The sequence below is a fragment of the Salvelinus alpinus genome, chromosome 15 (assembly GCF_045679555.1).
Source record: "Salvelinus alpinus chromosome 15, SLU_Salpinus.1, whole genome shotgun sequence".
Lineage (NCBI taxonomy): Eukaryota > Metazoa > Chordata > Actinopteri > Salmoniformes > Salmonidae > Salvelinus > Salvelinus alpinus.
The window spans coordinates 36,276,008-36,289,221 of record NC_092100.1 but is presented as its reverse complement, the minus strand read 5'-3'; the positions used below and the strand labels follow the sequence as shown (position 1 = coordinate 36,289,221).

Below are 13,214 nucleotides of genomic sequence, written 5' to 3'. Positions count from 1 at the left end.
TGAGGATCTTAGCTACCAAACAACACATGTAGCACATGCTCTTATTGGACGACTTATACTCCTTGATCTCTGTGCGTGTGTGTACCTGGTAAAGATGTCAGTAGAGATGGTCTCTAGGTAGAGCAGGGCATCTGCTATCTGGTGAACAGCCTCCTCCCTCCTCAAGTCTGACTGGATCAGAGGCACAGAGTACACCTGACCCTCGAGACACTGCTTCACACTCATCCTACACACACACACAAGAAACAATGAGTGAGTGATGAATGAATGAGAGAGAGAAAATCTTCTGCATTATCATAGACAGCAGACATTTCCTCAAATGTCAAATTGGCTTCTTACCAAATTACTGTACGACAGACCACGTATTCACCCTGCACACCCTTATTGACAAACAAACAAAACAAAAGCCTTTTCATGCTTTGTTGATTTCAAAACAGCTTGACTCAATTTGGCATGAGGGTCTGCATTATAAATTGATGGAAAGCGGTGTTGGGGGGAAAACATCCAACATTATAAAATCCATGAACCCAACAAATGTGAGGTTAAAATTGGCAAAAAATACAAACATTTCTTTCCTCAGGCCCGGGGGGTGAGACAGGGATGCAGCTTGAGCCCCACCCTCTTCAACATATATAGTGAACAAAAATATAAAACGCAACGGACAACAATTTCTAAGACTTTACTGAGTTACAGTTCTTATTAGGAAATCAGTCAATTGAAATAAATAAATTTGGTCCTAATCTATAGATTTCAAATGACTGGGAATACAGCTATACATATGTTGGTCACAGATACATTAAAACAAGTTTGAGGTGTGGATAAAAAAAAAACTGTCAGTATCTGGTGTGACCATAATTTGCCTCATGCAGCGCGACACATCTCCTTTGCATAGAGTTGATCAGGCTGTTGATTGTGGCCTGTGGAATGTTGTCCCACTCCTCTTCAATGGCTGTGCGAAGACGCTGGATATTGGCTGGAACTGGAACACGCTGACATACAGGTGGCTTATGGTAGAGAAATGAACATTCAATTCTCTGGCAACAGCTCTGGTGGACATTCCTGCAGTCTCAGGAATGTCCTCTCAAAACTTGAGACATCTGTGAAATTGTGTTGTTTGAAAAAACTGCAGATTTTAGAGTGGCCTTTTATTGTCCACAGCACAAGGTGCACCTGTGTAATGACCATGCTGTTTAAATCAGCTTCTTGATACGCCACACGTCAGGTGGATGGATTATCTTCGAAAAGGAGAAATTCTCCCTAACAGGATGTAAACAAATTTGTGCGCAACATTTTTGAGAAATAAGCTTTTTGTGCGTATGGAACATTTCTGGGATCTTTTATTTCAGCTCATGAAACATGGGACCAACACTTTACATTGCGTTTATATTTTTGTTCAGCGTATATCAACGAATTTGCGAGGGCACTAGAACAGTCTGCAGCACCTGCAGCACCCTACTAGACTCTGTAGTCAAATGTTTACTATTTGCAGATGATCTGGTGCTTCTGTCCCCAAACTAGAAGGGCCTATCACAGCACCTAGATCTTCTGCATATATTCTCTCAGACTTGGGCTCTGACAGTCAATAACGGTGTTCCAAAAAAGGTCCAGTTGCCAGGGCCAGCACCACATTTAACTTCCACAAAGATGTGAACAATCTGAGAGACAAGGCAAGAAGCCTTCTACACCATCAAAAGAAAGATAACATTTGACACACCCATGTGGCTCAGTTGGTAGAGCCTGGCACTTGTAATGCCAGAGTTGTGGGTTCGATTCCCACGTGGGACCAGTAACAAAAATATATGCACTCACTACTGTAAATCACTCTAAATAAGAGTGTCTGCTAAATGACAAAAATGTAAAGCATACCAATTAGGATCTGGCTGGAATCAGTTATATAACACATTGCCCAATATGGTTGTGAGGTCTGGGGTCCACTAACCAACCAAGAATTAAAAAAATGGGACAAACACCAAATTGAGACTGCATGCAGAATTCTGCAAAAACATCCTCTGTGTAAAACACCAAATAATGAATGCGGAGCAGAATTATGATGATTCCCGCTAATTATCAAAATCCAGAAAAGATTGTTTATTTCCCTTTTGTTAATTGCCTATTCCATTTGCTTTGGTAATGTAAACATATGTTCCCCATGCCAATAAAGCCTTTTGCATTAAATTGAATCGAGAGAGATCATCCTGATCCAAGATGGCGTAGCAGTCAGACGTCTTTTGTCCTTGTCTTGTCCCGTGTATAAATCGTGTATATATATTTTTATATATTTTTCTTTGCATATATTTTTTATATTTTTCTTAACCTCAACATACTCTCCTGCAGTCTGCCTCACCCAATGTGGTATGGATCTGCTATTTTCTTTACTTTGAACCGGAACCCCCAACAGAAGCTAGCCAGCTAACTAGCTAGTAGTCAGCTAGCGGTCATCAGCTACCTTTAGCCCGGACAACTCTCGCCAGTCTGCACAGCGCGACTCAAACCAGAGCAAATCGGACTGATTCCTACCGCAAGCTCTGAACCTTTTCACCTGGATCATCGCAGCTAGCTAGCTGCTACCCGAGTGGCCACTCCTGGCTAATGTCTTTGTCCCAAAGCAAGAACCAACTAGCCTTTGCTAAGCCCATCTTCCGGCAAGCCGAAGAGGTCCATCAGCCACTCCTTGGGCTATAATACCTATTTTGACAATTGGCCTGGACCCCCGCCGACCCATCATGACTGGACTACCGACGTAATTCGATCAAGCTTTTTTTTCAACTGGCTCCTCCGTCGCGACGTCCCCTGAATGCCCATCTGCTAGCCGCGGCCCGCTAGCTGTCTAGAGCATATCGGACTGATAATTATTTGGCCACTATACCTATTTTGCCAATTGGCCTGGACCCTTTCACTACACAATACAGCGTGAGGGGGCTACTGCTGACTTCTTCCATCGAGACGTCCCTCTAACGCCCTTCTGCTATCCCCGGCCCGCTAGCTGCCTGAATCGCCGTGTCTCCGGCCAGCCTGAGCCACTCACTGGACACCTATGATCACTCAGCTACGCATGCCTCTCCCTAATGTCAATAGGCCTTGTCCATTGCCATTTTGGTTAGGAATTATTGCCTTATTTCACTGTAGAGCCTCTAGCCCTGCTCAAAACTCCTTAGATAACCCTTTAGTTCCACCTCCCACACATGCGGTGACCTCACCTGGTTTAAATTATGTTTCTAGAGACAATATCTCTCTCATTGTCACTCAATGCATAGGTTTACCTCAACTGTGTTCACATCCTACCATACCTTCGTCTGTACATTATGCCTTGAATCTATTCTACCGTGCCCAGAAACCTGCTCCCTTTACTCTCTGTTCCGAACGTACTAGACGACCAGTTCTTACAGCCTTTAGCCGTACCCTTACCCTACTCCTCCTCTGTTCCTCTGGTGATGTAGAGGTTAATCCAGGCCCTGCAGTGCCTAGCTCAACTCCCACTCCCCAGGCACTCTCATTTGTTGACTTCTGTAACCGTAAAAGCCTTGGTTTCATGCATGTAAACATTAGAAGCCTCCTCCCTAAGTTTGTTTTATTCACTGCCTTTGCACACTCTGCCAACCCGGATGTCCTAGCCGTGTCTGAATCCTGGTTTAGGAAGACCACCAAAAACCCTGAAATTTCCATCCCTAACTATAACCTTTTCCCGAGAAGATAGAACTGCCAAAGGGTGCGGAGTTGCAATCTACTGCAGAGATAGCCTGCAGAGTTCTGTCTTACTATCCAGGTCTGTGCCCAAACAATTTGAGCTTCTACTTCTAAAAATCCACCTTTCCAGAAACAAGTCTCTCACCGTTGCCGCTTGCCATAGACCACCTTCTGCCCCCAGCTGTGCCCTGGACACCATATGTGAACTGATTGCCCCTCATCTATCTTCAGAGCTTGTGCTGTTAGGTGACCTAAACTGGGACATGCTTAATAACTTTTTAGGGATAGGGGGCAGCATTTTCACTTTGGATGAATAGCGTGCCCAGAGTGAACTGCCTCCTACTCTGTCCCAGATACTAATATATGCATATTATTATTACTATTGGATATAAAACACTCTGAAGTTTCTAAAACTGTTTGAATGATGTCTGTGAGTATAACAGAACTCATATGGCAGGCAAAAACCTGAGAAAAAATCCAAAAATGAAGTGAGAATTCTGAGGCTGGTTGATTTTCAACTCATCGCCTATTGAAATCCCAGTGGAATATGGATCTGTTTGCACTTCCTACACCTTCCACTAGATGTCAACAGTCTTTAGAACATTGAATGAAGCTTCTACTGTGATGTTGAGCCGGATGGGAGCTGTTTGAGTCAGTGGTCTGGCAGAGTGCCAGGTCCTGGTCATGCGCATTCCACATGATATCGACTTGCGTTCCATTACTTCTATAGACACAAAGGAATTCGCCGGTTGGAATGTTATTGAATATTTATGATAACAACATCCTAAAGATTGATTCTATACTTAGTTTGACAAGTTTATTCGACCTGTAATATAACTTTGTGAAGTTTTCGTCCGAAGTATGCCTGGACCTGCACGAGCGTTTTGGATATGCGTACTAAACGTGCTAACAAAAGTAGCTACTTGGACATAAATAATGGACATTATCGAACAAAACAACAATTTATTGTGGAACTAGGATTCCTGGGAGGGCATTCTGATGAAGATCATCAAAGGTAAGGGAATATTTAGCATGTAATTTCGTATTTCTGTTGACTCCAACATGGCGGAGAAATGTTGTTCCTATCTGAGCGCCGTCTCAGATTATTGTTTGCTTTTTCAGTAAAGTTTTTGGGAAATCTGACACAGCGGTTGCATTAAGAACAAGTGTATCTTTAATTCTATGTAAAACATGTATCTTTCATCAAAGTTTATGATGAGTATTTCTGTTATTTGATGGGGCTCTCTGCAATTTCTCAGGATATTTTGGAGGCATTTCTGAACATCGCGCCAATGTAAACTGAGATTTTTGGATATAAATATGCACATTATCAAACAAAACATACATGTATTGTGTAACATGATGTCCTATGAGTGTCATCTGATGAAGATCATCAAAGGTTAGTGATTAATTTTATCTCTATTTCTGCTTTTTGTGACTCTTATCTTTGGCTGGGAAAATGGCTGTGTGTTTTTTGGACTTGGCGGTGATCTAACAATCATGTTGTGTTTTTGCTGTAAAGCATTTTTTTTTTTTTTATCGGACACAATGGGTAGAATAACAAGATGTTTATCTTTCATTTGCTGTATTGGACTTGTTAATGTGTGAAAGTTACATATTTCAAAAAAATATTTTTGAATTTCCCGCGCTGCCTTTTCAGCGGAATGTTGTCAGGGGTTCCTCTAGTGGAACGTGTGTCCTAGAAAGGTTAACACCCCAGCCATCCTACAATCTAAGCTTGATGCCCTCAATCTCACACAAATTATCAATGAACCTACCAGGTGCAACCCAAAATCCGTAAACACGGGCACCCTCATAGATATCACACTAATCAACCTGCCCTCTAAATACACCTCTGCTGTCAACCAGGATCTCAGCGATCACTGCCTCATTGCCTGCGTCTGTAATGGGTCTGCAGTCAAACGACCACCCCTCATCACTGTCAAACACTCCCTTAAACACTTCAGCAAGCATGCCTTTCTAATCGACCTGGCCCGGGTATCCTGGAAGGATATTGACCTCATCCCGTCAGTAGAGGATGCCTGGTTATTCTTTAAAAGTGCCTTCCTCACCATCTTAAATAAGCACACCCCATTAAAAAAAATTTGAACCAGGAACAGATATAGCCCTTGGTTCACTCCAGACCTGACTGCCCTTGACCAGCACAAAAACATCCTGTGGCATACTGCATTAGCATTGAATAGCCCCCGCGATATGCAACTTTTCAAGGAAGTTAGGAACCAATATACACAGGCAGTTAGGAAAGCAACGGATATATTTTTCAAACAGAAATGTGCATCCTGTAGCACAAACTCCAAAAAGTACTGGGACACTGTAAATTCCATGGAAAATAAGAGCACCTCCTCACAGCTGCCCACTGCACTGAGGCTAGGAAACATTGTTACCACCGATAAATCCACTATAATTGAGAATTTCAATAAGCATTTTTCTACGGCTGGCCATGCTTTCCACCTGGCTACCCCTACCCCTGTCAACTGCCCTGCACCCCCCACAGCAACTCGCCCAAGCCTCCCCCATTTCTCCTTCACCCAAATCCAGATAGCTGATGTTCTGAAATAGCTGCAAAATCTGGACCCCTACAAATCAGACGGGCTAGACAATCTGAACCCTGTCTTTCTAAAATTATCTGCCGAAATTGTTGCAACCCCCATTACTAGCCTGTTCAACCTCTCATACCGTCTGAGATTCCCATAGATTGGAAAGCTGCCATGATCATCCCCATCTTCAAAGGAGGAGACACTCTAGACCAGGGGTGTCAAACTCATTTCGCATCGTGGGCCACATACGGCCTAGGGAGATGTCAAGTGGGCCGGACCATTAAAATTATACCATACTCTGCTATAAATAACCAAAATATCATGTCTTTCCTTTGTTTTGGTGTAAAGAAGCACAAGAACATTAGGAAAATATTGAAATTTAATGAACTATCCTTTTACAAAACATTTCATGAAACACCTCATATTTCCTTAGACAAATGTGCAATTTACTTTTATCATTCACAAATATGCATTGCAACTGATCCCACTGATTGTACAAAGGCACAAAACTTTAATTGGTACTGAAAAATATAGTAATGCACTTTAAGATTAAATGAGACTTTTAAAGAAAGGAATTTTTAAACCACTTACACATACGCATATAAAATCTAAATGTAATCCCTGCGTACACCTTACAAACTAAGGAGAGTGATTTTAAATGTGTAATGAAGAAAGTGTTCGCATGTCCTGTAAATCTGTAAACTTCATACATGAAACATACATACACATACAATACATACTGAAAATTTATGGAGTTGTATGAACAGTAGAATTCCATCACACAACTTTTGTTTTGAAGCTGCTGACTAACATTAAAGTGCACATTTTTTAAATCACCACAGTAAGGATTCATCTTCACAGAGCTGTATTCTTTCAATGCAAACAGTATCTAAGGCAGCATTTTAAAGGTACCGAAATACCGAAACTTGTTGCAAACACACCAAGCACAAAGGTTTTCCGTGCATCTCTGTAAATAAATAGGACGTGGTCCATTTTTCTTTGAAAATTCTACACTCCTTATCTACTTTTCTCCGTTTGGATAACGACATTTTGGCTAATGAGGGTGTAGCGGAGAGGTAGAGACCAAGGTATTAACAACGTCGTAACAAGCAGCAGATGGCGCATTGATACCGTCTGCTGTTTTCAGTCTGTCTCAGTGATGCGGCTTGTCTTCTACTCTGATGGAAAGAGTGCGCCCCTTAGCGGATAATCCATGAATTGCAGCGAATTAAAAATATTAATTCCATGTCTTTTATGCATTTTTTCCACTTTCAAATTATCCTGCGGGCCTGATCGAACCTCCTTGGGGGCCGGTTCCGGCCCGCGGGCCGTATGTTTGACACCCCTGCTCTAGACCCAAACTGCTACAGACCTATATCTATCCTACCCTGCCTTTCTAAGGTCTTCGAAATCCAAGTTAATGAACAGATTACCGACCATTTCGAATCCCACCGTACCTTCTCCGCTATGCAATATTGTTCAGAGCTGGTCATGGGTGCACCTCAGCCACGCTCAAGGTCCTAAACGATATCATAACCGCCATCGATAAGAGACATTACTGTGCAGCTGTATTCATCGACCTGGCCAAGGCTTTCGGCTCTGTCAATCACCACATTCTTATCGGCAGACTCAACAGCCTTGGTTTCTCAAATGACTGCCTCACCTGGTTCACCAACTACACTAACTACTCCAGCATCACTACTCTGGACGGTTCTGACTTAGAATATGTGGACAACTACAAATACCTAGGGGTCTGGCTAGACTGTAAACTCTCCTTCCAGACTCACATTAAGCATCTCCAATCCAAAATTAAATCTAGAATCGGCTTCCTATTTCGCAACAAAGCATCCTTCATCCATGCTGCCAAACATACCCTCGTAAAACTGATATCCTACCGATCCTTGACTTCGGAAATGTCATTTTCAAAATAGCCTCCAACACTCTACTCAACAAATTGGATGCAGTCTATCACAGTGCCATCCGTTTTGTCACCAAAGCCCCATATACTACCCACCACTGCGACCTGTACGCTCTCGTTGGCTGGCCCTCGCTTCATATTCGTCGCCAAACCCACTGGCTCCAGGTCATCTATAAGTCTTTGCTAGGTAAAGCCCCGCCTTATCTCAGCTCACTGGTCACCATAGCAGCACCAACCCATAGCACTCGCTCCAGCAGGTATTTCTCACTGGTCACCCCCAAAGCCAATTCCTCCTTCGGCTGCCTTTCCTTCCAGTTCTCTGCTGCCAATGACTGGAACGAACTGCAAAAATCACTGAAGCTGGAGACTCATATCTCCCTCACTAGCTTTAAGCACCAGTTGTCAGAGCAGCTCACAGATCACTGCACCTGTACATAGCTCATCTGTAAATAGCCCATCCAACTACCTCATCCCCATACTGTTATTTATTTTGCTCCTTTGCACCCCAGTATCTTTACTTGCACACTCATCTTCTGCACATCTATCACTCCAGTGTTTAATTGCTATATTTGTAATTATTTCGCCACTATGGCCTATTTATTGCCTTACCTCCCTTATCCTACCTCATTTGCACACATTGTATATATACTTTTCTATTGTATTATTGACTGTATGTTTGTTTATTCCATGTGTAACTCTGTGTTGTTGTTTGTGTCGCACTGCTTTGCTTTATCTTGGCCAGGTCGCAATTGTAAATGAGAACTTGTTCTCAACTAGCCTACCTGGTTAAATAAAGGTGAAAAAAAGAGAGTATGTAGCCATAATATAACATTTGAAATGTCTCTATTCTTTTGAAACTTGTGAGTGTAATGTTTACTGTTAATTTATGATTGGCTATTTCACTTTTGTTTATAATCCATTTCACTTGCTTTGGCAATGTAAATATATGATTCCCATACCAATAAAGCTCTTTGAATTAAATTGTGTGAGAGAGAGAGATGGCGCAGGGACAAAGGGATATTGCTAATGGAACTCTCTCTGACAGCAGAATGCAGAAACTAACCGCTCTACCCGTTCTGTCTTTTCACCATCTGTCAACAAAGATAGGTAGCTAACATCAGAGCTGCTTCTGAGCTTTCTTCTTTGTGGAGTTTAACGGCGTTTGGCATCCAATATGTTGCATTACCGCCCCCAACTGAACTACAGTATTAATGCATTACACTTTGTGATACAAAAGGGGAAATGGGAGAAAATGTTATAAAAATACTAATATAATGTTTTATTACCCTACACTCATTAAAAGCCACCACCTTATTCCACTACCTGAACCCTATCTGATCATATGCCAGGCCAACGACAGAGGACGGGACACTACCACTCAACACACCCTGTAACTCTTCTGAAGTAAAATCTTGTACCCCCAAGTACTTCTCTGCAGCTGCCACCACAACATCTATTTTCTGTAACTTACATTCCATCTCTGCAGTACAGTTGATAACCATTGCTATGAACGCTAAGAAGCCAACCTTACTTAAACATATATCACTCATTGGCCTATCCTTCTATTCTGGACCAGATCTACTATTCACAGGGATCCTCTCAGAATTCCTCACCCTTGATCCACTCTCCTCTACCTTCTTCACTGCCTCTGCATAGGACATCTTCTGCACTACTCTGACCCTTGCCACCTCAACCTGCCTCTTTCACACAGGACACCGCCGATCCCCTGCAACATGGGCACCCCTACACAACTTTTTCCACCGAAACTACACATTCTTCTGTCCCATGTCCTCCTGCACACTTCCCACATCTTGGAATCTCCCTCCTACACACTGCTGCGACATGCCCATAAACGCGACACCTGTAACTCTGCAGTGTATTCGGCATAAAAGCTTTAACAGTATAACTCATATATCCTAACATTACTAAGACACCGAATCAAATCTCAAAAGAACAGACTATCACCTCTGTTTCATCAAGCTCCCCATCGCACAAACACCAGGAATCTTCAACTTAAATTGCTCCACCTTTACACACAGCCGCGGGAAATAGTTTGGGGGTGCTGCGATTATTTTGCTGACGGGGAGGAGGTGGGGATGCAGAAAAAAGTAATAGCATGCGCTGAAAACATCTATATAAGTCCGCTAATACAGGACAAAAGGACTGGTTCCAAACTCGTAAAAACCTCACTCCCACTGGACCAAATGTATCTTTACCATAACCATATCCATCAATGCAGGGCTCGGGCTTCGAGCTCCTCACAACACCTTCTACCTCTTCCATTTCACCTCCAAAACTCAAACTGGCGTCCGACACACTCTGAACTTGACACCAAACATCCTCGACATACAGAGGGTTATTGTTATTGCTACCTTCATCAGATTCAAACCTATCCTCTGCATCCCTCAGTCTTTTCAACATCCTCTCTCTTTGCCTCGAATCCTCCTTCCTAAACCAATTACCCGACTCCTGAAAATATATAACTTTTCCAAGCCGGAATATCCTTTCAGCCTCCTCGAGAGACACACTAAACCTGCGTTACAACTCAACCAGTTAGCAAGTCTGACATTTCCGAGGTTCCTAGTTCCGACTTGTCCATGAACGCGGCATCTGTGTCGGTCTCGGCTGACTGTCATGTGACGGGGTTTACCACTTCCCCCCCTCAGATCCAGGAAAGAATGTTCTCTCAGCTGTCCTTCACAGATAATCAATAACTGTATATATACAGATAACTAACTTGGGAGTGAAGCAACAGCCTTGGCAGCTCATCTTTATGTTGAGGTCCCATATTATATGACAACGTTAGCATTCTTAGCAAGCTAGCTAGGTCACGTTAGCATTGTCCAGTTAGCTAATTAGTAATGTGCAGCAGACCATGTAAATCCTGTCTACATGAATTTCTCCACTACGAAAACACTTACACCAGAGAGCTTCTCATATCATGCCCGCTCTCGGCAGAGACGCTACCCAGCTACATCCCCAGGGCCGTGGACCCATATCTCGGCAGACTGACACTCACAAATTATTAAAATAATCACTAAGCTTTCTTATGATCGATGATATAATTAAGTTAATGTATGTTTCATTGGTCTTACCTGACCACTGACAGCATATAGTGTGTACACGGTCGCAGAGAGTTCTTTCTTCTTCTTCGATTAGGGTTAACGTCGGTTGACATCCAATATGTTACATTACCGCCACCTACTAGACTGGAGTACAACTCGCTTATACTTTGCTTGAAAAAATAAATAAACAAATAACCTACCCTCTAATATTACACTCGCAAAAATTCAAAATAAAAATAACACCATCATACTACACTATTTAAAAATATTTAGCCCTGCCTCATGCCAACAACCTGAAAGGATGGGACACCACCACTTAACACACCCTGTAACTCTTCTGATGTCAAGTCTCGCACACCCAAATCAAATCAAATCAAATTTTATTAGTCACATACACATGGTTAGCAGATGTTAATGCGAGTGTAGCGAAATGCTTGTGCTTCTAGTTCCGACAATGCAGTAATAACCAACAAGTAATCTAACCTAACAATTCCACAACTACTACCTTACACACACACACAAGTGTAAAGGGATAAAGAATATGTACATAAAGATATATGAATGAGTGGTGGTACAGAACGGCATGGCAGATGCAGTAGATGGTATAGAGTACGGTATATACATATGAGATGAGTACTGTAGGGTATGTAAACATAAAGTGGCATAGTTTAAAGTGGCTAGTGGTACATGTATTACATAAAGATGGCAAGATGCAGTAGATGATATAGAGTACAGTATATACATATGAGATGGGTAATGTAGGGTATGTAAACATTATATTAAGTGGCATTGTTTAAAGTGGCTAGTGGTACATTTTTACATAATTTCCATCAATTCCCATTTTTAAAGTGGTTGGAGTTGAGTCAGTATGTTGGCAGCGGCCGCTAAATGTTAGTGGTGGCTGTTTAACAGTCTGATGGCCTTGAGATAGAAGCTGTTTTTCAGTCTCTCGGTCCCTGCTTTGATGCACCTGTACTGACCTCGCCTTCTGGATGATAGCGGGGTGAACAGGCAGTGGCTTGGGTGGTTGTTGTCCTTGATGATCTTTATGGCCTTCCTGTGACATCGGGTGGTGTAGGTGTCCTGGAGGGCAGGTAGTTTGCCCCCGGTGATGCGTTCTGCAGACCTCACTACCCTCTGGAGAGCCTTACGGTTGTGGGCGGAGCAGTTGCCGTACCAGGCGGTGATACAGCCCGACAGGATGCTCTCGATTGTGCATCTGTAGAAGTTTGTGAGTGCTTTTGGTGACAAGCCGAATTTCTTCAGCCTCCTGAGGTTGAAGAGGCGCTGCTGCGCCTTCTTCACAACGCTGTCTGTGTGGGTGGACCAATTCAGTTTGTCCGTGATGTGTACACCGAGGAACTTAAAACTTTCCACCTTCTCCACTACTGACCCGTCGATGTGGATAGGGGGGTGCTCCCTCTGCTGTTTCCTGAAGTCCACAATCATCTCCTTTGTTTTGTTGACGTTGAGTGTGAGGTTATTTTCCTGACACCACACTCCGAGGGCCCTCACCTCCTCCCTGTAGGCCGTCTCGTCGTTGTTGGTAATCAAGCCTACCACTGTAGTGTCATCCGCAAACTTGATGATTGAGTTGGAGGCGTGCATGGCCACGCAGTCGTGGGTGAACAGGGAGTACAGGAGAGGGCTCAGAACGCACCCTTGTGGGGCCCCAGTGTTGAGGATCAGCGGGGTGGAGATGTTGTTACCTACCCTCACCACCTGGGGGCGGCCCGTCAGGAAGTCCAGGACCCAGTTGCACAGGGCGGGGTCGAGACCCAGGGTCTCGAGCTTGATGACGAGTTTGGAGGGTACTATGGTGTTGAATGCTGAGCTGTAATCGATGAACAGCATTCTCACATGGGTATTCCTCTTGTCCAGATGGGTTAGGGCAGTGTGCAGTGTGGTTGCGATTGCGTCGCCTGTGGACCTATTGGGTCGGTAAGCAAATTGGAGTGGGTCTAGGGTGTCCGGTAGGGTGGAGGTGAT

At 43.4% G+C, this 13,214-nt stretch overlaps 1 protein-coding gene across 2 annotated transcripts in view; it reads right to left on the bottom strand.

Moving 5' to 3' along the window:
• Positions 1-11,369, bottom strand: part of LOC139540000 (WASH complex subunit 1-like) — a 29,724-nt gene extending 18,355 nt beyond the window's left edge. Inside the window, exons 1-2 of one of the 2 annotated variants that reach the window (XM_071343487.1) lie at positions 11,256-11,369; positions 86-226 (exon numbers count right to left, since the gene is read on the bottom strand). In XM_071343487.1, the coding sequence (XP_071199588.1) occupies positions 86-226; positions 11,256-11,338 (224 nt within the window). In that variant the 5' untranslated portion in view covers positions 11,339-11,369. Of the gene's footprint in view, positions 1-85; positions 227-11,081 lie in introns of both variants that reach the window. The other variant, XM_071343488.1, reaches the window with a different exon arrangement.
• Positions 11,370-13,214: the final 1,845 nt, after the last annotated feature.